Below are 24,959 nucleotides of genomic sequence, written 5' to 3'. Positions count from 1 at the left end.
GAATGTGGCAACCTGGGTTTCCGCACGACTCTTTAACCGAACCGCAGTATCCTAAATTTCGACGCCACACTGGTCTCTCAGTGCAGCTACCAGGTCTTCGGCTTCGGTTTTCATCCAGACCCCCACACTGGACTACTTCTACTGAGCATAGGGCCTTAACGCCCCATTACCCAGCACCTCTTTTGTCAACTTTTTATACGCAGCACTCTTCTAGCATACTGTCAACTTTTTATACGCCGCACTAGCATCCCAAGTAACATTTTAAGTTTTATTCCGCTCTAAGAATGGTTTTCAAGATCAATTTATAAGAACTAACAATAAAACCGAGGAATACACGGCAACCTTCTGATGACCACTATAAGAGTAAGATATTGTCAAGTGGCCCTCTCCACACGCCCATTAGATTCCACTCAATTCATGTTTAACTTTTACTCAATTTAGTAAATTCGCGTCATATGTCAAAAAATGAGTAAATTAATTTTATGAATTGGGTAGTAAATAGTCATATTATTTATGAATGCAGGAAAGATAAATTGAGTGAAAATTTTAAGTTGTCATCAAAGTGAGGACATAAAGAATAGTTACTTTGAAAATCATTCTTCCTAAAATTTTAATTAATCTGCAATAACCGGAAACCGTTGTGGATATTAAAGGTAAGTTGTATTAAGAATAAGAAGTATCCGCTAGAAGCATAGAAGTATCCCCATAAAGCTAAAAACATGTTTTAATCTCTTGATATTGCAGCCCAAAGGAGCATAGAAGCCACTTTAGGGAGGACCAGTTGGTGTGTTCATCTTCTACTGAAGGTAAGTAAAATCAATAAATATGGCACTGCTCTCATAATCAATTACCGATTGTGACAATTCCAGAAGAATAGCAAACCACCACTGATCGCAGAGATATAGCCTCCAGTACGACAACGGGAAAGAGTTTTTGCGTGCCACCGGTGTCGTTAAGAGGAGCTCTCAGGTCTTCATGCTGGAGGACAGGACAAAGAATGGATACAGAACGGACAAATACACCAAGTATAAAATTAAATATGTTTTTGATGCAATCCCATAGATGGAGACCTTTTGTAATATTTTTGTTTCAATAAATGACAAAGATTACTCTTTTCCTACAGTTTGGTTCGAATATTATTGAATCAGGTGAAATTGCAAAAATTAAAAAAAATTACTTACTTGATACTTGATGGGCTACAGCTCTTCGATGAACCTACGCCGCATGGAGTATCCTTCTCCACTGGACTCGATCCTGGGCCAATCGCTTCCAGTCGCCCTGAACATTGAGCGCCCTCAGGTCCTCTTCAACTGCAAAAAGCCATCGTGTACGCGGCCTTCCACGAAGCCTGCGGCCTCTTCCGGGTTCTCTACTAAATATTATCTTCGCTTGTCGTTCTTCCGGCATACGAACAACGTGACCAGCCCACCGTAGTCTGCCGTGTTGTATAAGCTTAATAATATCCAGCCCTTTATACACCTGGTACAATTCGTGATTCATGCGACGCCGCCAGATACCGTTCTCCTGTTTACCGCCGAGTATTGTCCGCAGCACCTTACGCTCAAACACTCTGAGAGCTCTCCGATCAGCCTCCTTTAACGTCCATGTCTCATGGCCGTATAAAGCCACCGGAAGAATCAGGGTAGTATACAGCGCGAGTTTTGTTTTCGTTTGCAGACTACGGGACTTAAGCTGGTTACGAAGTCCGTAATAAGCCCTATTTGCAGCTGCAATACGCCTTTTCACCTCGCGGGTAACATCATTATCGCACGTCACTAATGTTCCAAGATACACAAATTCTTCTACCTCTTCAAATTTTTCACCATCCAGCACTATTTCGCTACCACCACCACTAATGAACCCACGTTGATTGCCAGCGACCATGTACTTCGTTTTGCTGGTATTGATCGTGAGTCCAATCCTCGCTGTCTCCCTCTTAAAAGGCGCAAAAGCCTCTTCCACGGCGCGGCGATCAATTCCGATAATATCGATATCGTCCGCAAATCCCAGGAGCATATGCGATTTTGTGATAATGGTACCGCTTCTTTGCACACCAGCTCTCCTAATCGCTCCCTCGAGCGCTATATTGAACAGTAGGTTCGAGAGTGCATCACCCTGCTTTAATCCATCTAAGGTAACAAATGACGTCGATATTTCATCCGCAACCCTCACACTTGATTTCGATCCGTCCAACGTTATACGAATCAGCCTTATCAGTTTCGCCGGAAAACCATGTTCAAGCATAATTTGCCATAATTCATTCCGTTTCACTGAATCGTACGCCGCCTTGAAATCAATAAACAGATGATGTGTCTGCAAGTTGTACTCCCGGAATTTATCAAGGATTTGTCTCAGGGTAAACATTTGATCCGTCGTTGATCGGCCCTCACGAAAACCTGCTTGGTATTCGCCGACGAAGGACTCTTCAAGCGGTCTCAATCTGTTGAACAGAATACGGGACATAATTTTGTACGCCGCATTAAGGAGGGTTATTCCTCGGTAATTGGCGCACTCCAGTCTGTGCCCTTTCTTAAAGAGAGGGCAAATGAGGCCGTCCAACCAGCTAGCAGGCATTTCCTCGTCTTCCCATATTTTCGACATAATATGGTGCAGAACTTCATAAAGCTGCTCACTGCCATGTTTGAGAAGTTCAGCCGGGAGCTGGTCCTTCCCGCAGCCTTATTGTTTTTCAGCTCTTTGACAGCTTTTTTAACCTCATCTAGTGTAGGTGACTCCACAGCTTGTCCATCGTCGCTAATATTTATTCTGTTCACCGATGCACCGTCACTTCCTCCATTCAACAAAGTCTCGAAGTGTTGCTTCCACCTGGCAGCCACTTCAGTTTTATCTGTCAGCAAATTCCCTTGTTGGTCGTTGCACATGACGGGAGATGGAGCTGTCTTTCTCCGCACGCCATTGACAGACTCATAAAACCTCCGCATATCGTTCTGCTCCATTTTTTCCTGCGCCTCACTAATCACTTGTTCTTCGTACTCTTTTTTCTTCCTGCGGTGGGTTCGTTTTTCGGCTGCTCTTGCTTCCTTGTACCGATCTCTATTCGATCGGGTACCTGACACCAACAGCCGGCTTCTGGAAACGTTCTTCTCGTCTTTCACTCTCTGGCACTCCACATCGAACCATCCCGTCCTGGGTCGCCTCTGTGCAGTGCCTACCACTTCTCGTGCTGTTGTGCTCACCGCTCCATGGATCGACTCCATAGATCGTTGATGTTGTCGCTAACGTTGATTGCACTTATCCGTTCGTCGAGCTTCTGGCGGTACTCAGCCGATACTCCTTCCGCCGACAATCGCTGGATATTGTAACGCATCGTTCGCTGTGATCTTTCGTTCGATACAGTTGACAACCGTGATCGAATTTTACTGACAACGAGGTAGTGATCAGAGTCAATGTTCGGACCTCTGAATGGGCTGCAAAATGGTGGGTTGACACCAAGGAAGGAGCGCCCAACAGAGCTCTGGTCCCCACAAGTCCCTATCTCACGCTTCCACGGGTCGTCCGATGACAAAAGACCGCCAGCTAAGGGTTGTGTACTTAGCTGGTAGTGCAGCCTGGGCACTGTTGTCCTTCTGACATCAGCTAGAGTGAGAAGGTACGCCTCGAGCGTCTGTTCACCAGGAGGTGCGGCTCAAACAGCGTCTGCCTGGTACCCAGCGGCTGATTAACGAAATGCTGTATCGCGTCAGCTATACCTAAGGTGGCAGCCCCATCATCGCGATGTAGGTAACGCGACCCCGGTAAGGTAGCTTACTGAAGCCTCTCAAATACCACAAAAATGGAGATAGAAGAAAAAGAGAACGTTATTTTTGGCAACCGACCCGGCAACGAAATAAGGACTATGATTGGAAACTCGGTACCTGGAATGTCAGGACCCTAAATGAACCTGGACGAGTGAGCCTTCTGGCTCGTGAACTGCAGAAGGTTGGAGTGAACGTGGCTGCTATTCAAGAGGTCCGATGGCCTAGATCCGGAGAACGTGAATTCCGAGCCGTGGACCCCACTATTGGTCGTCTGCATTCAAGTATAACATCTATCACAGCGGCGGTGAAAAAGCAGAGCATGGAGTTGGTTTCGTAGTGATGGGCAAGCAGATGAAGCGAGTGATGCGGTGGAAACCCATTAGCGACCGAATCTGTGTGTTGAGGATACGGGGCAAATTCTTCAATTACAGCCTAATCAACGTGTACGCACCGACAAACGATAAATCCGACGACGTGAAGGACACGTTTTATGAATGTCTTGATAAAGCCTATGGAGAGTGCCCAAAGCATGACGTGAAAATTGTTATCGGAGACGCTAACGCTCAGGTCGGTAGAGAGGACTTTTTCCGTCCCATAATCGGTAGGGAGAGCCTTCACTCCGCTACCAATGACAACGGCCTACGGCTAGTAAATTTTGCTGCTGCCAGAGGGATGGCTATCAGTAGCACCTACTTCGCACGAAAGAAAAAAAATTATTTAGCCAAATTTGGGTGAAAAGTAATCAATATTACATTTTTCTTCGATGATGAATTTGAGTAGATTGTAGTTATTTTTTGACATCATCCGGTCTTTACTCAAAAATGAGTAAACCATGATTTACTCAATTTTTGACTTGTTCCACTTTTACTGAAAATGAGTGGTTTTCCACTCAATTTAGAGTGGTTTCAAACGGGCGTGCAGATAACCGCTATAAACTAGAGGCCTGAATAAGAGAAACGCGGATAGGTATGTGCCGCCAATCGAACCGTCAAAAAACAGCAGCCAATCGAGCAGGAGACCTGTCAAGCAGCCAAAATGTTGGCTCAAATACTGAAAACGGACAAATTCGATTTTATGCCATTTTTATATAAACAAAATTGAATGTATTTTACATTTGTTTGCAATAATATATGCAAGTAATTTATAGATTATGGAATGAAATTCCATTGTTTATTGGATTCTATTATTATGTGATGGGGACACATAAAATAGCGGATTGTAAGATTTTATCTACATAAACCATTTCTTCCTTTTCATGTGTTGTTCTTTGATGGAGAAAATTGAATGCAGTGTTGGCAGAGTCATATTTTCTATCCGCGTTTCTCTTATTCAGGCCTCTACTATAAACTAGAAATACTAGAATAAGAGATCGGCGAAGACGCCATCTTGTTTCCAATCGAACCGTCAAAAGTGGTTCCATTTCGACTTGTTTACTTTTTGCACCCATAAGAAGCAAGCAAAAAGTTCAAGTGCTGCCAGTATCATTTTCACGATTTCACACATTTTCATACGTTGCCATTTCGACAGTTTTTCACTCCGCCGGTCTCTGGTTATAGGGTTGCTACTATAAACCTATTAGACGATCCCCACCAGTGCGTAAATAAAGCCAAAATAGCAACCTCTATCATGACGCGAACTCGCACCGGTCGTTGGTAAACGGGTTTGGGAAATGTAAACGCAACCTTCGGTGAATAGCGAGTTGACAAATTTGGCGACCCGCTCCAACCGTTGCCAAACCACACACACGGAAATATAGAGTAACGCATAAATAAAAAATGTGCCGTCTTCTGAAAAATGGTTCGGTTATTCATCATCAAAACCATTGTGATGGAGGTCAGTTTAGTTTGGATTTCAACTGATTGGTGGCGCTAGTGCATATGAAATAACCTGATAGGTTAGATATCTCGAAATCTGGAATTTTTAGAATATTGGCGTCTTCTACAAAGTTGTTCGGGCGGTCAAAACTATCATGACGAAAACAAGTTTATTTTTGAAATACAACCGCATGGCGGCGCTAGTGAATTGGAAATAACCTAAAAGCTGCGATCATTTTCTTCAAGTCGAGTCAAGTACGAGACACTGAAGACAACCTTACTGTTGAGGTCGAAATACGTATCTGTCAAGATACAATTAAGTGGTGGAATTCAATGGGATTGTTTAAACTCGTCTTATGACAGGTGAAAACATTCCACTAAAAAAGCTCAAAATAATTTTCTTATCAATAACCTAAAAGGTTAGATATTTCGATAGTTGAAATCTTAAGAATATTGCCGTCTTCTACAAAGTTGTTCGGATGATTAAAACCATCATGACGAAAGCAAGTTTAGTTAATAATACAACCGCTTGGCGGCGCTAGTGTATTGGAAATAACCTGATAGGTCAGGTATCTCAAAATATGTAATTTTTAGAATATTGCCTCCTTCTACAAAGTTGTTCAGGTGGTCAAAACCATTATGACCTATGCAGGTTTAGATTAAGATATAACCGCTTGGTGGCGCTAGTATATAAGAAATTACCTCGGAAATTACCTGCTAGGTTAGATATTTCGAAAACTGAATTTTTAGAATATTGCCGTATTCCACAAAGTTGTTCGGTGGTGAAAACCGTCATGATGCAAGCAAGTATAGTTTTAAACACAATCGCTTAGCGGCGCTAGTGTATAAGAAATAAACTGATAGGTTAAATATCTCAAAATCTGGAATTTTCAGAATATTGCCGTATTGTACAAAGTTACTTGCCATAAGACGAGTTCGTACAATTCCATTTAATTCCACCACTTGGTTGTACCTTTGACAGATACTTATTTCGACTTCTACAGTAAGGCCATTCTCAGTGTCTCGTACTTGACTCGATTCAACTCAACTCGAGCGCCAACGAGTATTGCGGTTTCAAACTAAACTTCTGGTTTTGACTACCCTTTAAATCTTATATAACATAACCAACCTAACAGATAATTCGGATAACTTTTGTAGAAGATGGCCACTTTCTAACTCTAACGGATTTAGAAATATTGAACCTAACAGGTTATTTCTCATACACTAGCGCCACTATGCGTATGAATTCCAAACTAAACTAGTCTCCATCATAAATGTTATGGCTACCCGAACAACTTTGTAGAAGACAAAATCTTGCTAAGTCTTATAGATCTCGAGATATCCACCTCACTAAATTATTGCATATAAGCTAGCACCACCTAGCAGATGTGTGTCTAGCTAATCTGATAATCACAAAATGCATTACGCACATATTTATAGTACAAAAGTTCGAGCGCGTTCTGAAAGATTTGAAAATAAATAATAATTTTTTCCTGATTTTATTTATTTCCGTGTTTGCCTCAATAGCAACCGGATATTCACCACCGGTGCGAAGCATGATTGCACTACAACAACCTTGATAGAATCTACCGGTGCGAGAACAAGTGCATAAATAAAATATGAACGCATTTCGTTCCTATATACTAGACACTCATTTGGATACACATCGATGGGGATCGTCTTATAAGAGCATTTAGAAACCCTTTTTAAACCACCCGCAAAAAAGGGAATTTGGCTGCGGCAGCTGTCAAAATGTTGCATTATAGAAAAAGAGAAACAAATATTTGCAGAAAAATAATAACAAAATGGATTCTTGATGAAAATTATGATGATGACAACAAAATAATATTTTATTTCAGGTTGTTTTTTAGATTCAGTACCATTGAAAAGAAGTGCGCTTCCGATTTTATGGTCAAATGTTGTGAAAAAATAAGGTTGAACACCACGCGCCGGCCATATAACGTAGTTCAGGGAAATAAATCGAAAATGTTGATTACCACAACATCTAGGATGTCCACAAAATCCATTAGTATTTTTGCCCAAACTATTAATTAATAAAATCATTTATCAGAAAAAGTATGATAAGCGGTGAAAACTTCGTTAAATCATGCATTTCAGTGATATATTTCACTGACTGCGAAATGCTTTTCCGTTTTCAATATGGCCATCATGGAATTTGATCAGAAAAATTTTGCTTTTAAAAAACACCGTCATAAACTCTTCGCAATACAAACATTCTTATGGGGGTAATTCATTTGACCACATTATGACCAAAAATTGTAGCTTTATTCGAGCGTTGAAAATTGGATTTATTATGCTCTTCATCACTACCATAGATCTGTTCATATGGTCAATAGGCATTTGACGTTTGAAGCATTTTTCAGCAGATTTATGGGAGGTTTATTGATAGCAATAAGAGCGCCAATAAAAATGAGCAATCAGCTTGGTGATTGCTGTCATAAGTCCGCAATAAGAATTAGATAAATCCAAGAAGCATGGAAATTGTTACTTGGGATGGCATCCCGTTCAGGACGATAATCATCTCACCCTTCTGCCACAGATAAACAGACGTCTCACTTAGAACAAAATGCAATCAAAATCATCGTCATGAAAACATTATCGCCCAATGCTAAATACCCTGTGTGTGGTCAAGCGGCAACCAGATGGCGGTAGTGAGCAAACGTCAAACACAAACAAAACCGATAGAAACGCCATCGGTGGCCGATCGACCACCTACAGAAAATTGAATCCGCCATTGAAAAGCTGAACGATGGAACATGTGTTGAGTGAGACGTCTGTTTCTCTGTGCTTCTGCGTTCTGAAAATACATCTTCAGCCACATGCCAGCGAGTCTTTCATCGATTCTCATGGCCTCATTGCCTCCCCCATTTTTGGTGGGGACACTTACTCCCACCGTTCCTTAGGTTCCTTAGGGTTAGCCGTTTTCCTGACCTTTTCCGTCCTCTCTGTTGACTGGCTTGGCACCAGCTCTTTCCTGATCGGCTTCCAAGTTCCAATACGACCTTACTGAGCTTAGGAGTTGAACCGGTGACGGCCATGCAACTTCGGAGTTCTGCAGTCTGGCGCTCCGCCAGATGTTTTTCCTTAGTAAGGAGCGGATTCTTCAATTCGGCATCCGTAGCTTGGCTCACTACCTACTCCTTCTCCTCAGTAAGTAGGCCTCCTCACAATTGTTCAATTCACTTGCCCTGTCAAAACGTAGCATTATGCTAAGTTTAGACAAGGCAAGTGAATTGAACAACTCAACTCAGTCCCAAATTTGAAATTTTGGAATGAACCCCCTAATCTTACCGGAAGACGTAATTCTACGTAATTCCCCGCTTGAAAAAAAAAATCAAAATCCATTTTTTATAGGAGCTGCTGGAATGAGTTCAAAGGATCGCAAATAGATATTAATTGATGGAAATAGTCAAATCTTTTCCCTAAAGTGCTATTTTGACCTCTCTTAGACGATCCCCACCGATGCGTATCCAAATGAGTGTCTAGTATAGGAACGAAATGCGTTCATATTTTATTTATGCACTTGTTCTCGCACCGGTTGTTTCTATCAAGGTTGTTGAAGTGCAATCATGCTTCGCACCGGTGGTGAATATCCGGTTGCTATTGAGGCAAACACGGAAATAAATAAAATCAGGAAACAAATATTATTTATTTTCAAATCTTTCAGAACGCGCTCCAACTTTTGTAATATAAATATGTGCGTAATGCATTTTGTGATTATCCGATTAGCTAGACACACATCTGCTAGGTGGCGCTAGCTTATATGCAATAATTTAGTGAGGTGGATATCTCGAGATCTATAAGACTTAGAAAGATTTTGTCTTCTACAAAGTTGTTCTGGTAGCCATAACATTTATGATGGAGACTAGTTTAGTTTGGAATTCATACGCATAGCGGCGCTACCCAAGTAACCATGAAGCTATATATGCTTGTAAGAAACACAGCCCTAAAAGTTGACTTAAAGTGGAAAAGGGCAATTATAAGATCGAATTAATGGCTCATTACTTTGACATGTTGAAATAAAGCATCAGTAGTGCATCGCTGCATTTGTAATGCTAATTTAGAGTATTGTTGTCTGACAGTTGATGAATAAATGCAACTTCGCATCGTTAAAACTGATCTAATGCAATTAGCATTTAGCATGCCGATTTGTGATTGATATATGTGCAATATTGTAATGCTTGGTGTTACTTGGGTAGTGTATGAGAAATAACCTGTTAGGTTAAATATTTCTAAATCCGTAGTGGCCATCTTCTACAAAGTTATCCGAATTATCTGTTAGGTTGGTTATTATGTAAGATTTAACAATCAAAACCAGAAGTTTAGTTTGAAACCGCAATACTAATTGGCGCTCGAGTTGAGTCGAATCGAATCAAATACGAGACACTGAAGATGGTCTTACTGTAGTATCTGTTAAAGGTACAACCAAGTGGTGGAATTAAATGGAATTGTACGAACTCGTCTTATGGCAAGTTACTTTGTAGAATACGTAAATATTCTGAAAATTCCAGATTTTGAGATATTTAACCTATCAGTTCATTTTCTTGTACACTAGCGCCGCTAAGCGATTGTGTTTAAAACTAAACTTGCTTGCATCATGACGGTTTTCACCACCCGAACAACTTTGTGGAATACGGCAATATTCTAAAAATTTCAGTTTTCGAAATATCTAACCTAGCAAGCTATTTCCTACACTACAAAAAAATCAATAATTTTCTATATGTGCAACGACACATAAAACGATCAGAATGTAGCCGCAATATATTTTATGTGAGCTTCATAATTTACAAGCTAATACAGATATCTTATATATGCATTAGTTATCGCGAACAATTGCATCCCTTTTCAAAAGTATATGTGGAGACTAATGGTTAAAAACCATAACATCTCACACATAAATCTGATTATGTTGAAACATGTCATTGATACCGATACGAATCACGCGAGAAACCATGAGAAGTGTCGAAAGCCCGGTCGAAAGGAAAGAAAAAAATGGCGAGTGAACGCATGTAAGAAAAACTGCGCATCGAGAATTTGGGTTTTCTTGCAGGTAGGACATATTGTTCGTTATAATTTTATGTTTAATGCATACTATTTTTGCATTTCTTCATTCCAGATTTTATTCGAGTGGATACAAGTCAATAGGGCACTGATTAAACTCGGAATGAATGCGGTATGTTTGGAGGCGGAATGAAGGCGGAATGTTGGAGCTCGTAACATGAGGATCATGAGACTAGTGCACAGTTCGCACTCTCGGAGGGATGTTTTTACCCTCCCTTAGAAAATGCCGGCAGCTGCGGCGGAGACGGTTGTTGATCCGGCAGTATTCATGGATGTTGCAACGACGTAGGATGTTGCAACGACGTAGGATGTTGCTGTAGGTAATGCGGAAGTTCAACTTTAATGGTAATTGACAACGAGAAAGCCGGTGATAAATAAAGGTTGGCATCCTGAGCAGATTATCACATTGACCTCTGCGCGGAGTACGTAGGTATATGCTGCTGGCGAGGCTGCTGGGGCCCAAAAATACGATGACGCGAGAATCATAGATGATCGCAGAAAATAAGTATTCATGGATGTTGCAACGACGTAGGATGTTGCTGTAGGTAATGCGGAAGTTCAACTTTGATGGTAATTGACAACGAGAAAGCCGGTGATAAATAAAGGTTGGCATCCTGAGCAGATTATTACATTGACCTCTGCGCGGAGTACGTAGGTATATGCTGCTGGCGAGGCTGCTGGGGCCCAAAAATACGATGACGCGAGAATCATAGATGATCGCAGAAAATAAGTGGATGCGGAAGCGGAAGTTGTAACATGATGATAAAGGAATAAAATTAATACAATAATTCTTTCTGAGTTGCTTAATTATTTTTCCATGCGTTGAATATCAATATGCTCGTATAGACAATTTCAAACGAATCAAGAAATGAATTTTATGTCAAACAACCATTTGATTTTATTAACAAAACACGATAAAGTTAATCGGTGGTAAAAAATAAATTATATGTGTCGTCACTTATACATTTTCTATAAGCCCCACACATAAAGTGCATTAGAATGAAGCTATTGCAAAAATCTATATCGCTCACACATAAACTTGATATGGATTTTTTCCTCAGTGTATACACTAGCACCACCAAGCGGTTATATCTTAATCTGAACCTGCGTTGATCATAATGGTTTTGACCACCCGAACAACTTTGTAGAAGGCGGCAATATTCTAAAAATTATATATTTTGAGATACCTGACATTTCAGGTTATTTCCAATACACTAGCGCCGCCAAGCGGTTGTATTATTAACTAAACTTGCTTTCGTCATGATGATTTTAATCATCCGAACAATTTTGTAGAAGACGGCAATATTCGTCTTAGACGATCCCCACCAATGTGTATCCAAATGAGTGTCTAGTATATAAGAACGAATTCTCGCTTAACTTTTCAAAAGGTCCTAAGTAACATTTTTTTCATGAATTAATTTGAATAGCGCAATCAACAGACCAATATGAAAGCTTTTGATTGCAGTACTCAAATTAAATCATGAAAAAATGTTACTTAGGTCCTTTTGAAAAGTTAAGCGAGAATTCGTTCTTATACTAGACACTCATTTGGATACACAAAACAAAGAGACGCAATACTCCTACCTTTAACAACCTTGTGCTCGATTGGAACAACCGATTTGACAGCAAATGCGATGTTCCAATTTTGACACTGCGTCTCTTTGTTATGAGTGCAGCCTCTTTAGCTGGAACCATCGCGATGGACGCCAGTTAGACGCCAAGTGGTTGTATTTCAAACTTAACTTGATGACTTCGACCATCCGAAGGTAATCAGGTAATTTCATATACACTAGCGCCGCCAATCAGTTGAAATCCAAACTAAACTGACCGCCATCACAATGGTTTTGATGATAAATAACCGATCAATTTTTCAGAAGACGGCAGGTTTTACATTTATTAGTTACTTTATTTTTCCGTGTGATGGTTTGGCAACGGTTGGAGCGGGTCGCCAAATTTGCCAACTCGCTATTCACCGAAGGTTGCGTTTACATTTTCCAAACCCGTTTACCAACGACCGGTGCGAGTTCGCGTCATGATAGAGGTTGCTATTTTGGCTTTATTCACGCACTGGTGGGGATCGTCTTATGTGTTTTTCGCATATTTATAATGCGCTAGAAAGGCACCACCAACTTAGGTATTGTCTATCCGGAATAAATTTATACCGCTTTTTATACCGAAGTTGGATTTTTCTCCAGATACAGGCAACTTTCCCAACTTCGGAAGTAGTGCGCTGGATTCGCCTAAAGATGCGCTAAACAACGCATCAATTAGTTTGACAAATAAAACTTCGGAAGAAAGTTCGGTTCGGAAGTCCGGACTTCCGAATTCTAACTTGGTGCTACGCCGACAATAGATTAATCTGATTTTTCATATTGCTTTTCAGGCTTTAGTCCGATTCGTGAATCAAAATCGAATTAAACTTAAAAGTGACAGTTCAAAAATTTCCAAATAACCCTGCTCGCAGAGCAAGATTACTTTTGACAGATATTGAATCATTTTTAATAGGTTTTGGGTAGCACCAGCCATTCTTATGAGCGGGGGATTCCATAATTTCCGAACTGTCACTTTTAAGTTTAATTCGATTTTAATTCACGAATCGGACCAAATCCTCAATGATGACAGCGGGCTATGTTTATGATGTTTATTGATGATGATGACACCGCGCTTGTCACAGGCTCGCGTTCAACAGTGATGTGCGCAGTTGTCGAAACATTGGCAGTTTTCTGTTATCAACCAAACATTATAAGGTATTTTATGAGACGTTTCGCGGTGGCCCGTTTATTTACTTCTAATGTTTTGTTTTGGTATGATTCTGCGTGAACATTCCGTTAGGTCCGAACACAAAATAATGTTTGTAACGTTTTACTTTTCATTCGTGTTTTCTTCAGCATTTCATGCTTAGAATGCAATGGTATGAATTATTTAACGATACATTTTAAGAATCATATGAAAAACTATGTTCTAAAGCCCTGGTAGACGAAAAGTAAAACAGGCAGAATTGATGATGGGACCCATCGGAATGTTCGGCGCGAAATTACCAAACAAACGGGCTCCCACTAATTGTCAAAGTAGATAAACACGAGAAAAACAGATGTTTCGATCTGTCTCATAAAATGCCTTATTTATATGTACTTTCTTTCGGCTCTTGAAACGATGAGAATAGATTGGAATTTGCGTGACTGATGGTAGATTTCAGCAGCACGTATAGCAAGTCAAGAGTGGATTAGTAGCGCGGATAACATCACCTTCGCATTATTGTAGCGAGGCACTTATCAATCAGCAGCAGCCAGCACCATGATTGACGTGGTTGGAATCATATTCGCCATCCTGGTAGCAGCTGGCGGAGTATTCGGCTACATAAAAGCAGGTAGATAACGTTTTTGAATTCTAGAAATAGGACATTTCATATTATTACCTATGGCGTAGCATTTTTTTGGTTTGTCAAAGACGATACATACTTTACTTGCCGATTTTAGCTTAACTCATTATCCCAGATCTCGAACGTTTATGTACTCCAGTCGTAATTAATTTAAAATGTTATTAAATTGAAAATCAATTCAAGTGGTATTTAAAACCAACTTCGACAGTGAGCACGTCATACCGTATACTGTATACCGTGGACAGTGAGGATCATAGGCCGGTCAACCTTCCAAGCATTTAACATTCTGAATAAATATACTGTTGCACTCCAGCCTTAGTCTGAGGAAATAAAATAAATAATCGTCTTAGGCAAAGGATTGTCATTCTATGTGCTATCGATTGAGACAATACCACACGATAATTAATATTGAAGGAACTAGAGGCCTCTAGAAGGAACCATCGAGCTAGAAAGAAAATTTATGAAATTAGTATGAAGAAACGCAAGAAACTAATTAGAGTAACCTTGCGTCGAGTTAGAGAGCACTTTGAGTTGCAGAACATTGAAGTAGGGAGATTGTAGCTAAGCACCCTTGTGTTAGAGGGTCAGTCATCTTAAGACATGCTTCACGTCATTCCCATTTATCTTCTAAACAACGCAAATTTTAACTCGTTTATTGCAGGATCTCTTCCATCTTTGATCGCGGGCGTTTCGTTCGGCATACTGCTCGCAGTGGGAGCATATTTCAACTCGATCCAAGAACCCATCCCACTGATCCAAATCATATTCCTATTGCTGCTGGGTGTCCTGATGGGATTCCGATGGGTAAGATCGGGAAACTTCATGCCCGCTGGAATGCTCACAGTGCTGAGCGCCGCTGTTCTGGTATGGACATGCGTCATCTATTGGGAGCACTTGCCATTTGTGTCGAAACCGGTGGTCACCGATGGCGTCCCTAAAGCAGAAACCCTCTCCATGGTGCAGTGAAATTTGAACCAATCTGAGAATCTATCACAAATAAGATTATCGTGAACAACTGATTTTTTAGGTATAACGATCTCTATAAAGCTGTGTGAAAGTCAACATAGACTTTATAGATACATAACAAATATTTTTTAAATCTATATTTACAACTTTACAATTGTATAATTTCTTTCTGAAATAAACAAATGATTTGAATGTATGGATAAATGAATTATAATTTCAAATTTTATTCACGAAAATCAATAAATCATATGAATATCACGTTCGTGACATTGCATTGCCCTAATACCCCTTAATCATCGTGGCCAAGTTCCAGTTCTGTTTGACGAAGCAATGCGCATCCACCTGGACTCCGTCTGTAGTGCAAACGGCCTGAGAATATTTGGGATCACTGCGGCAGTCGCGATACCACAGCACCTCCATCACGCTCTTGGTCAACTCGGATGCCTTCTGTTTATCCAGTCCGGCATAGGCGGTTGGATTTTCCGAATACTCACGGAGCAGTGGGAGGGCCAGATGGGTGCCATAACCGGTCGCGACGACATTGCTCGTATACGCACGGCCACGCAGATTCACGTGGCCCAGGAAGGGCTCCTCGTCTTGCATGCCTCCGACAACGATATCCAAGTAGAGTGGTTTGAAATCGCAACGGCGATTATACATCACTCGCGTGAGCCAATTGTAGAGAGATTTCGGTTTCAGCTCGTTTTTATCTGACAAACACATGTCATCAACCCTAGAATTTGATTATTCGGTCGTGCAATAAATAAAATATTTAGTATTATTAGGGCCAATTTCTTCACCTCCGCTTAGTGCTTAAACCAGGTTTAAACGTATGGGTAAGCACCGCTTAAGAGTTAAGTGGAGGTGAAAAAAATGGCCCTTAGTGATGTAATTGTTACCAATTCAAATTGTACCAAAAACAACATAGGGGGAATGATGGCTTTGGCAGGTTTTGTTCTATTATTGGCAGGGGGTTTTTATGACTGACTAGGCTCAAATTTGGCCTGAACATTCTTTGCATATCAAAGAATATTGTGGCCAAATTTCATAAAATTTGGTCGACAAAAGCCCCCCTGCCAATAATAGAACAAAACCTGCCAAAGCCGTCTTTCCCCCTAGTTAATGTTTGTAATGATGCAAAATCGAACAGTTTGGTTGGGATGTTGCCTGGCTATTCAAGAAGTTTGTTCGGGGTTTGAATGGGCCTCAGAAGTTGAAGGTAACTGGATCCCAGTCAACGTTAGAATAGAAATGTGCTCTAAACATTGATCATTCGAAAACTATGGAAGATAATCTGACTGCTTTGAAAACAAACATTTAGGTACATGAAGTAAATCAAATCTTCAAACTGCTTATTTTTGCAATGAAGGTAGAGTATATCAAATCATGCTTCGTATTCAAACAAATAAAATAATATGAAAAATATACCTAAGATACTTACACTTTCTGGTCAATGTGTCGCTTAATGTACTGGAAATCCGCGAAATCGCCACCGATGCCGATGATTGTTTTGTCATTGATCTTGTACACACGATCAACGTCGTGGAAGCGGGCCAACGATCCGTAGGAAACCAGCTTATCGGCAGCAATTATCACACCGTTGGCAAATTTCAGTCCAATCACTGATGTTCCCGTCGTAACCGGAGTGCTAAAGAGAGATGGGTTGAATGAATAGTGACTTGTGGAAGCTTCTTTGTTTTGAGGTTAGACGGACGTAGTTCTTATATTTTACTTGCCTTGGCCAAAGCTTACCACTATGTGTTCGATACTTACTATGAACGCTGGGTTCCATACTCGCCAGGAGTTTCCGATCGAGCCGAGATGGCTCCATTACCGGCGTGGAATCCAGGAAAGTTATAGAATGCTCCGGGACTTGGTCCGTTGCTCCAGAAAGGGCCCGCATTAATACCAGACATAGTCGTTGGTTGCATGATTTTGACAATACTTCCACTGCTAAGTAATATATCACAATTGACCTCGTATAGGCTTGAACAAGATATTTTTGATAGAAAAAGCCGTTTTATCGATGAAAATCACACAAAACTTTTCAATCAAGTTGTAAATGGATGAGTTTACAAATTTTGTTGATGGCGTTTGACACCTTTGACACATGTCATGATTTAGCACATACTTTTAGTACAAAAGTACAAAGTTAGTACAAAGTGGACTCATTTGAACGATTATACCGACAAATTCAAAATACAGTATCCCCCCGCTAATCAGGCAACTCGTTATAACGTTATTATTATTGTCGATACAGATGAAATCAAGAACATGTATTGTCAGATTTTCTGGATATGATACACTGCGCGGCGTTGTACACGCTAATTCGAAACAACCCAGTGGCCGGGTCGTCTGTACCCGGATTTGTCCGACATTAGCGGTTGTCATAATCTGGGTATGCCAACAAAATGGATCTGAGTCAGACGAACCCGAAATCTGGGTAACTGGGGACTTAAACATTCTCGGATATAGCAACATGGCGTCGACCGGCGTCGAAGTCTCACGCTCGAATAAAATGTTCGGGTTTTGCACTGAATGCAACAAAGAAACAGGTAAAATGAGGTAAATTTATCATGGTGGAACATTGTCAGCACAGCCGGCAAATGAAATGGGTTGGGAAAACTGTTTTGTTTAACGTTTTTTACATAAAAACAATTTTCTGCAGCGAAAAGAGCTGGGTACCGGTTACCCAGATTTTTTCGCTTGTACGGTAACCCAGATTTGAGTCAAGGTACCCTTACCCAGATTAGAGTAACCACGGTTTTGCCGAATTTGGGTTACTTTGACATAATTTTGGGTAGATCCAGGTTAGCGTGTAGTGTTCCCAAATGGGTACTTGCACAAAACTTCACGTGGCGTTTGACTGTCGAAAGGTACGGCCGCGCCAAACGATACACCGCAATGCTATTCACCCATAAGAATCAAGTAAACGGGGTGCAGAAAGCGCGGCGGTACCTTTCATGAAGGGTTCGCCGCGTGCAGTTTTGAGAAAATCAGGCAATATCTCAACTACGTCGCTCGACTGAAACGTCGCTGGTCGCTGGTGACCCTTTCCCTGAGCCCTTTCAAGTAAGTGCTCCAGCGACGCAGGCAAATTTAATGCGTCGCCGCAGCACCAAACTGGAAAGCGCTCGCTGGTTGAGCGACGCGACGGTTCAGCGACGTTCCAGCGATGACTCGCATAGACAATATTAGACTACGTTCAGACTGGTGATATATTGTCAGATTTTCTGGATATGATACACCATATTCAGCACGCAGGGGTTGATGGGTAGATTTTATTTATTTAGCGATATTTTCACGATACTGATGTTACGTCTTTTACAGGTTGAAATTCATTATTCATTTGAAGCTCCGTTTGAGGAACAAAAGTTTCAATGAACAGCGATTGGCAGGTTCTTGGTCGTTCCTTCGAGAGTTGCAACGCCATCAGCAGCAGCATTATGGGCCAAACACAATTGATACGTTTGCGTGCGTTTTGACAGTTTTCCCATGGAAAAACTGTCAAAACGCACGCAAACGTACCAATTGTGTTTGACCCATTACAATGCGTTGTCCTCAGCGGAACTTTTTACACGGACCCTCATAAGAATCCCAGGGCACAAATGATATATACATTTTGCCAAATTGTTTTTGTTTTGTCCTGTGAAAAAATGTTTTTCAGAATAAAACGCATTAAATCTTATTCGATTAATCATTAAATATTCATTTTCAATGAATATACTCAATTTAACCATCCGCAGCTTATTATCAATTTAAGCATAACAGTGAGTGGATAGACCGAATATGGTTTTAGCACAGACAAACAGACATAACACTCGTAAAATTTCCATCGTTTACTGATTTACTGGTCAATTCAAATAATCATTAGTTGGCCAATCAATCTCTCGTGGCGCGCGTCGGATTTGCTCGAGTTTGATATTTGCTCACTACCGCCATCTGGTTCGTAATTTGCACAATTAACTGAAATCAACAGATGTCGCTAGTGTTTGCACGACGATGATTTTGACAAAAGATATTTTAGTTACTACACTGAGAGCAGCTTTAAAGTTAAAATTACTATATTGTAGGGTTAAATTAAATACATAACGCAACTAGATTTGTGCAGACTGCGAACCATGTTTATGTCGAACACAAAATGTATTAATTTTTACTATGGCTTCAAAATCTAATACAGCAATCAAAATTACTATGCTTCATAGTTATATTGACAAATCAGTATTCAGTTTAACTATTTGACGCATTCATCATAAAGAAAAGATTGAAGTTATTTTAATTATAATTTCAGGTTATATTCATGATGCATTGTAATGAAAGAAAAATAACACAATACGACATTTTTTATTATCATTGTTCTGTTTGTTCCCTTAAATATTATTAATGAAGAAATAAACTTGGACTAGTTGCGAAAGTTTGTTGCATTGAACACGAACACACCAGATCCCATAATCGAAGGAGTTCTCCAGTTATTTTTGGTGTCGGCGGAAATCGGTGAGTTTTTGCGGCAGCCACCGGCACCAACGCTGGTTCTTATTTTGTGGATCATATTTTTTTCATTTCGATGCTGGACGATGCCGATGCACTTTGAGGACGCCCAAAAAACTCTTTGTCGTCGATGAGCCGAACGAAGAAATCTGATAGAAACGAAAAAAATGTGTTATTTGATCTGCATTAAACTGTAAATAATACTTACCATAGTATCCATTCCAGAGTATTCGCGGAATAATTCCTTAAGAAATCAACTGAACAAGGATTTACGCAGCGTCGCTCTTATTTCCAAATATCGCTAATGCCTTGCTACACAGTATGGCGGCTTCGAAGTTGTAATTTCAAAAACATACTCGTTTATACTAACAACATAGTGAAATAGTTATTTCAAGAGCTTACCCAAGTAACCACCAAGCATTAATTGTTGCATGTAATCAATCACAGATCAGCATATTAAATGCTAATTGCATTACATCAGTTTTAACGATGTAAAGATGCATTTATTCACCAACTGTCAAGCAACGATACACTAGTTCAGAATTACGAATGCAGCGATGCATTATTTATGTTTTATTTCAACATGTCAAAGTAGTTTAGCATTATTTTGGTCGTAAAAGGCTGGGTGCTGCGGATAGAGCCGGTTTTCTGCTCTCAAGAGAGTAGAGGGATATTTTGAAATCAATCCCATAAGCAAAATTATTTTGCAGTTCCTTGGCTGTCAAACATTTCCCGCTCTTCGATTTTCTCTTTCCATGCTTCATGAGGGCGCACAAATGCGCGAGACTCTGCATGACTTTACGATGGTTTACATTCATTTCTGCTCCAATCAGCTGTTGAATCTCGTGAAATTTCGTAATGAGTACTTTTTAATTGCATTCTTACTAATTTTCCACTCGAAATATAATATAAACATATTTGTTACAAAGAATATAAAACTCAAACAAAATTTGTGTTTATTTTTTCCCGAATAATAACAATACTTCTCAATATAGGATCTGAAACGAACATAACCACAATCATCAATGTTTGGCTCCGGCACAATAGAAAAGTTTGGCTTCAGTTTGACAACCAAATCGATTCTATTCGCAGCACCCAGGTAAAAGGGCCTTTTTCCACTTTAAATCGACCTTAATGGCTGTATTATCTATATATATATTAGAGTGGGGCGTCATGGTCATTTTTTCAAATCAATGGTTTTTCGAAGCCATTCTGGGTCCTGAACAACTGTGCAGAATTTGGGACCGATTGCCCGCATAATGAAAAACGACATACCATGCAGTCAAAATTACATATGCGTTATGAGATATATTGTCACTATTCACTTCATTGTTAGCATACAATTTTAAGTTTGATTTACCATACCAACCCTACATCAACACTTACTGTTAATACATAACATGCTGTCGATGTGTAATTATATAGTTATTCAATTGTACATCTACCAACTGATGTATGGTACATCGAAAATTTTGTTCGAAAAAACGACCGGATTTAAATGTTAATTATACTTAACCGCCCATTACCCATATGGTCGTTTGGCCGTTTACCATCTGAGCTACTGTTGAAACAGTATATGAGACTGTCCATTTATGGTTAACTACTATTAGTGAGACCATCGCTGCAATAACACTTATTCTCTTCAATTATAACAGATGCAGTCTACGTATGGTCCATGATTATGCGGGTGGTTACTTCCTCGCTTTCCGCATCGCGTTTGAAGTTTGTATGGAAATTAGTATGAGAGAACGTATATTTTTGCATTTCTACTACTAGAGGTTTCAGTTCATCGTAAACTAAGTGGTACATTGCGTTAAAGTATTGCCCAAAGGATGCCGAAAATCTTTGCAGAAGAAGGCACGTTGCTTTAACGTCCACGAAAAAAGTTATAACGCTTCGAAGATTGAGTGTTCAAACCATATGCAAAAAATCATTTATTCTGCCAGCACTGCCGAACTACGTGGAGCAATAATTTAACTGAGTGTTATTTCAAAATTATTGATTTTATAAGACTTTGGAGCTAATGGGAGATATTCGGAATGATTTCACAAAGTTTTTTTTTTTTATTCCTTTCTTTATTTGGTAGGCACTCTGTGTTACTTAACCGCTACTGTGCCGAGATCTAATCTACTGTGGCATTCTGCTGCCAGAATCCACACAGAATCTATTTTTAGATTTTCCATTATCATTGTTGTTGCCGTTGCCTGTCCATCTGTGTCCGTTTGTCCATGTCGTCTATCCAATGATCGTTGCATTGTTCGGTTGCCATTTATCCGGGTAACGTTGGAGGAATGCCTCCGAGAAGAACAAGTTGTCAGTCGTCATCAGGCAGCCGTGACGGAAAGGCGCGTACCCAGAACGCCACCGTATGAGCTGCAGACCCTGCGACTGACGAGATTTGGTGGAGGGGCTGGGAATCGAACCCATGACCATTCGCTTGTAAGGCGAACGTGAAGCCAACTACGCTACGGGACCCCCCCATTTCACAAAGTAAAAATTCCGACTAGAAGGAAAATGGGTTTTAGCCTCTGATAATTACAGGTTGTCCGGTAGTGCTGGCAGAAACATGGATTTCTTGTATATGGTTTAAACAATCAATTTTCGACACGTAATGACATTTTTTGTAGACCTTCCAGCTGCGTACCTTCTTTGGCAAATTCTTTCGGCATCTTCCAGGCTATATGCTAACGTATTGAGTCACGTGATTGATGATAAATTGAAGCCGCTAAGAGTAAAAATGTTGAATAGTACGTTTTCCCATACTAATCTCCATGTAAATTTAAAACGCGATGCGGCATGCGAGGTTGCAACCAATCGAGCCCATATTTTGCACAGTTGATTGGGGTCCCAAAACGATTCAGAAAAACCTTGATCTCACTTGATCGGACGAAGTTTGCGTTTTTTCATACAACTGCGCCCCACTCTAATATATATAAAACTCAATGTTTGTATGTTTGTATGTATGTTCCAGCATAACTTCTGAACCCATTTACCGATTTTAACCAAATTTGGAACACACATTCTTTATCTTGATGAGACAACGATAGGGGGGTTAGGCATACTCTTTGGAAAAGGGGGAGGGTGTGGGGGGAGGTGTATTGCTTATTTATCGGTCAAATCAGTGTAAATTCTGAACCCCTTGGCCGATTTCAACCAAATTTCGAACACAAATTCTTTATCTTAAGGAGGGGACGGGTCGAGCATGCATTTTGGAAAAGGGGGAGGGTATGGGGGGAGGGGTATGGCTCATTATCGATCTACGCAGTTTAAATTCTGAACCTCTTGGCCGAATTCGACCAAATTTGGAGCACAAATTCCTTATCTTGAAAAGGGGACGATATGGGGCTTAGCATGCTCTTTGGAAAAGGGGGAGGGTATGGGGGGAGGGGTATTGCTTAGTTATCGATCAACGCAGTGTCAACTCTGAACCCCTTGGCCGATTTCAACCGAATTTGAAACACAAATTCTTTATCTTACAGAGGGAACGATAGGGGGGTTAAGCGTGCTCTTTGGAAAAGGAGGAGGGTATGGGGGGAGGGGTATTGCTTAACTATTGATCAACGCAGTGTAAATTCTGAACCCCTTGGCCGATTTCAACCAAATTTCGAACACAAATTCTTTATCTTAAGGAGGGGACGGGTCGAGCATGCATTTTGGAAAAGGGGGAGGGTATGGGGGGAGGGGTATTGCTTAATTATCGATCTACGCAGTTTAAATTCTGAACCCCTTGGCCGAATTCGACCAAATTTGGAGCACAAATTCCTTATCTTAAAAAGGGGACGATATGGGGTTTAGCATGCTCTTTGGAAAAGGGGGAGGGTGTGGGGGGAGGGGTATTGCTTAGTTATCGATCAACGCAGTGTCAACTCTGAACCCATTGGCCGATTTCAACCGAATTTGAAACACAAATTCTTTATCTTACAGAGGGAACGATAGGGGGGTTAAGCGTGCTCTTTGGAAAAGGAGGAGGGTATGGGGGGAGGGGTATTTCTTAACTATTGATCAACGCAGTTTAAATTCTGAACCCCTTGGCCGATTTCGACCGAATTTGGAACACAATTTCCTTCTCTTAAGAAGGGGACGATCGGGGTTAAGCATGCTCTTTGGAAAAGGGAAGGGGTGTGGGGGAGGGGTATTTCTTAGTTATCGGTCAGCTCAGTGTAAATTCTGAACTCCTTGGCCGATTTCAACCGAATTTGAAACACAAATCCTTTATCTTACAGAGGGAACGAAAGGGAGGTTAAGTATGCTCTTTGAAAAAGGGGAGGGTATGGGGGGAGGGGTATTGCTTAATTATCGATCAACGCAGTGTAAACTCTGAGCCCCTGGCCGATTTCGACCAAATTTGGAACACAAATTCTTTATCTTAAGAAGGGGACGATAGGGGGTTAGGCATGCTCTTTGGAAAAGAGGGAGGGTGTGGGAGGAGGGGTGGTCTTTACAAAAGAGGGAGGGTATGGGGGAGGGGTATTGTTTAGCAATCGATCAACTCAATGTAAATCCTGAGCCTCATGACCGATTTGAACCAAATTTGTATCAAATATTGTCTGTCCTAAGGAAGCGATTTTAGTGGATGTGGTTAAGTAATTTTAAAAAAGGGGAGGGTGTGGGAGAGGGGGTATTGTTTAGTTATCGATCAATTCAGCATGACTTCTGAACCCATTTATCGATGTCCATTAAATTTGGAACCCATATTATCTGTCTAAGGAAGACTATATCAGACTGGGTATGAGTGCCATAGCTAAATGAGAGAGAGGGTATATTCATTAAACGAACAGTTTAGTATACCTTTTTATCGCATAGGTCAATTCAAACCAAAAAAGTAAGCACGTAATCCCTACCCAAAGGAAACTATTATAGAGAGGCTGGAAGGGACTTTTGAAATGGAGGGGTGGATGTGGAGGGGTATTGGGATTGGGTATTGTTGTTCATCGGAATAATTGTATGCCCAGTGAAAAGCAATGATTAATGTGTTTCCTTCTGAATGGTGGATGTGATTGCTTCTTCAAAAGTAGGCATTTGCCCGGAATAAGGCAATGGTGGGTGTGATCCCTTCTTTAAAAATATGCGTTGCCCGAATATGGCATCGATGAATGTTTTTCCTTCTTTAGAAATAGACGTTTTCCCGGAATAAGACCTTTCAAACCCAAGATCCCTTCTTCAAAATCAGTCAATGTTTCCAAAAGCCTTCTTTTAATCAAATGATAAAATATGAATAAGTAAACACAATCACCCTGTTGATCAATTGGTTTTATCATTTTCCGATTGTAAAAGAAAACTGCAAACCAAACTGGCAATTCCGAGCAAGGCCGGGTACATAAAGCTAGTTTGCAAGCATATATAGCTTCATGGTTACTTGGGTATCCATAGTAAACATTACTTCAACATTGTTCTCAGTGTAGATAAAGATTGTCGCTTCGGTTCCCTTTGTTCTTACACACTTCCGAACGCTCTTCCGACAATGTGTTGGTA

At 40.5% G+C, this 24,959-nt stretch overlaps 2 protein-coding genes across 2 annotated transcripts; one reads left to right on the top strand and one right to left on the bottom strand.

Annotated features, from left to right (window-relative positions):
• The first annotated feature begins 13,785 nt into the window (after positions 1-13,785).
• Positions 13,786-15,195, top strand: LOC134225317 (transmembrane protein 14 homolog). Its single transcript, XM_062705277.1, has 2 exons — positions 13,786-14,021; positions 14,695-15,195. Exons 1-2 carry the CDS (start codon positions 13,949-13,951, stop codon positions 14,997-14,999), a joined length of 378 nt encoding a protein of 125 aa, XP_062561261.1. The 5' UTR covers positions 13,786-13,948; the 3' UTR covers positions 15,000-15,195.
• On the bottom strand, positions 15,186-17,108 carry LOC134225315 (proteasome subunit beta type-4). The gene is made up of 3 exons (XM_062705276.1): positions 16,773-17,108; positions 16,441-16,647; positions 15,186-15,732 (listed from the first exon to the last, which is right to left on the bottom strand). Exons 1-3 carry the CDS (start codon positions 16,928-16,930, stop codon positions 15,279-15,281), a joined length of 819 nt encoding a protein of 272 aa, XP_062561260.1. The 5' UTR covers positions 16,931-17,108; the 3' UTR covers positions 15,186-15,278.
• Between the last annotated feature and the right edge of the window lie 7,851 nt (positions 17,109-24,959).

This window comes from Armigeres subalbatus, chromosome 3 (assembly GCF_024139115.2).
Source record: "Armigeres subalbatus isolate Guangzhou_Male chromosome 3, GZ_Asu_2, whole genome shotgun sequence".
Lineage (NCBI taxonomy): Eukaryota > Metazoa > Arthropoda > Insecta > Diptera > Culicidae > Armigeres > Armigeres subalbatus.
This window is presented reverse-complemented; position numbering and strand designations above follow the sequence as displayed.

Bases quoted from the DNA above. Each gene is read 5' to 3' on its own strand.
- LOC134225317 (XM_062705277.1), top strand. From the start codon at position 13,949: ATGATTGACGTGGTTGGAATCATATTCGCCATCCTGGTAGCAGCTGGC. The intron at 14,022-14,694 runs GTAGATAACGTT...CGTTTATTGCAG, and splicing joins ATTCGGCTACATAAAAGCAG to GATCTCTTCCATCTTTGATC.
- LOC134225315 (XM_062705276.1), bottom strand. From the start codon at position 16,930: ATGCAACCAACGACTATGTCTGGTATTAATGCGGGCCCTTTCTGGAGC. The intron at 16,648-16,772 runs GTAAGTATCGAA...ATCTCTCTTTAG, and splicing joins TATGGAACCCAGCGTTCATA to CACTCCGGTTACGACGGGAA. The intron at 15,733-16,440 runs GTAAGTATCTTA...ATCAAATTCTAG, and splicing joins CGACACATTGACCAGAAAGT to GGTTGATGACATGTGTTTGT.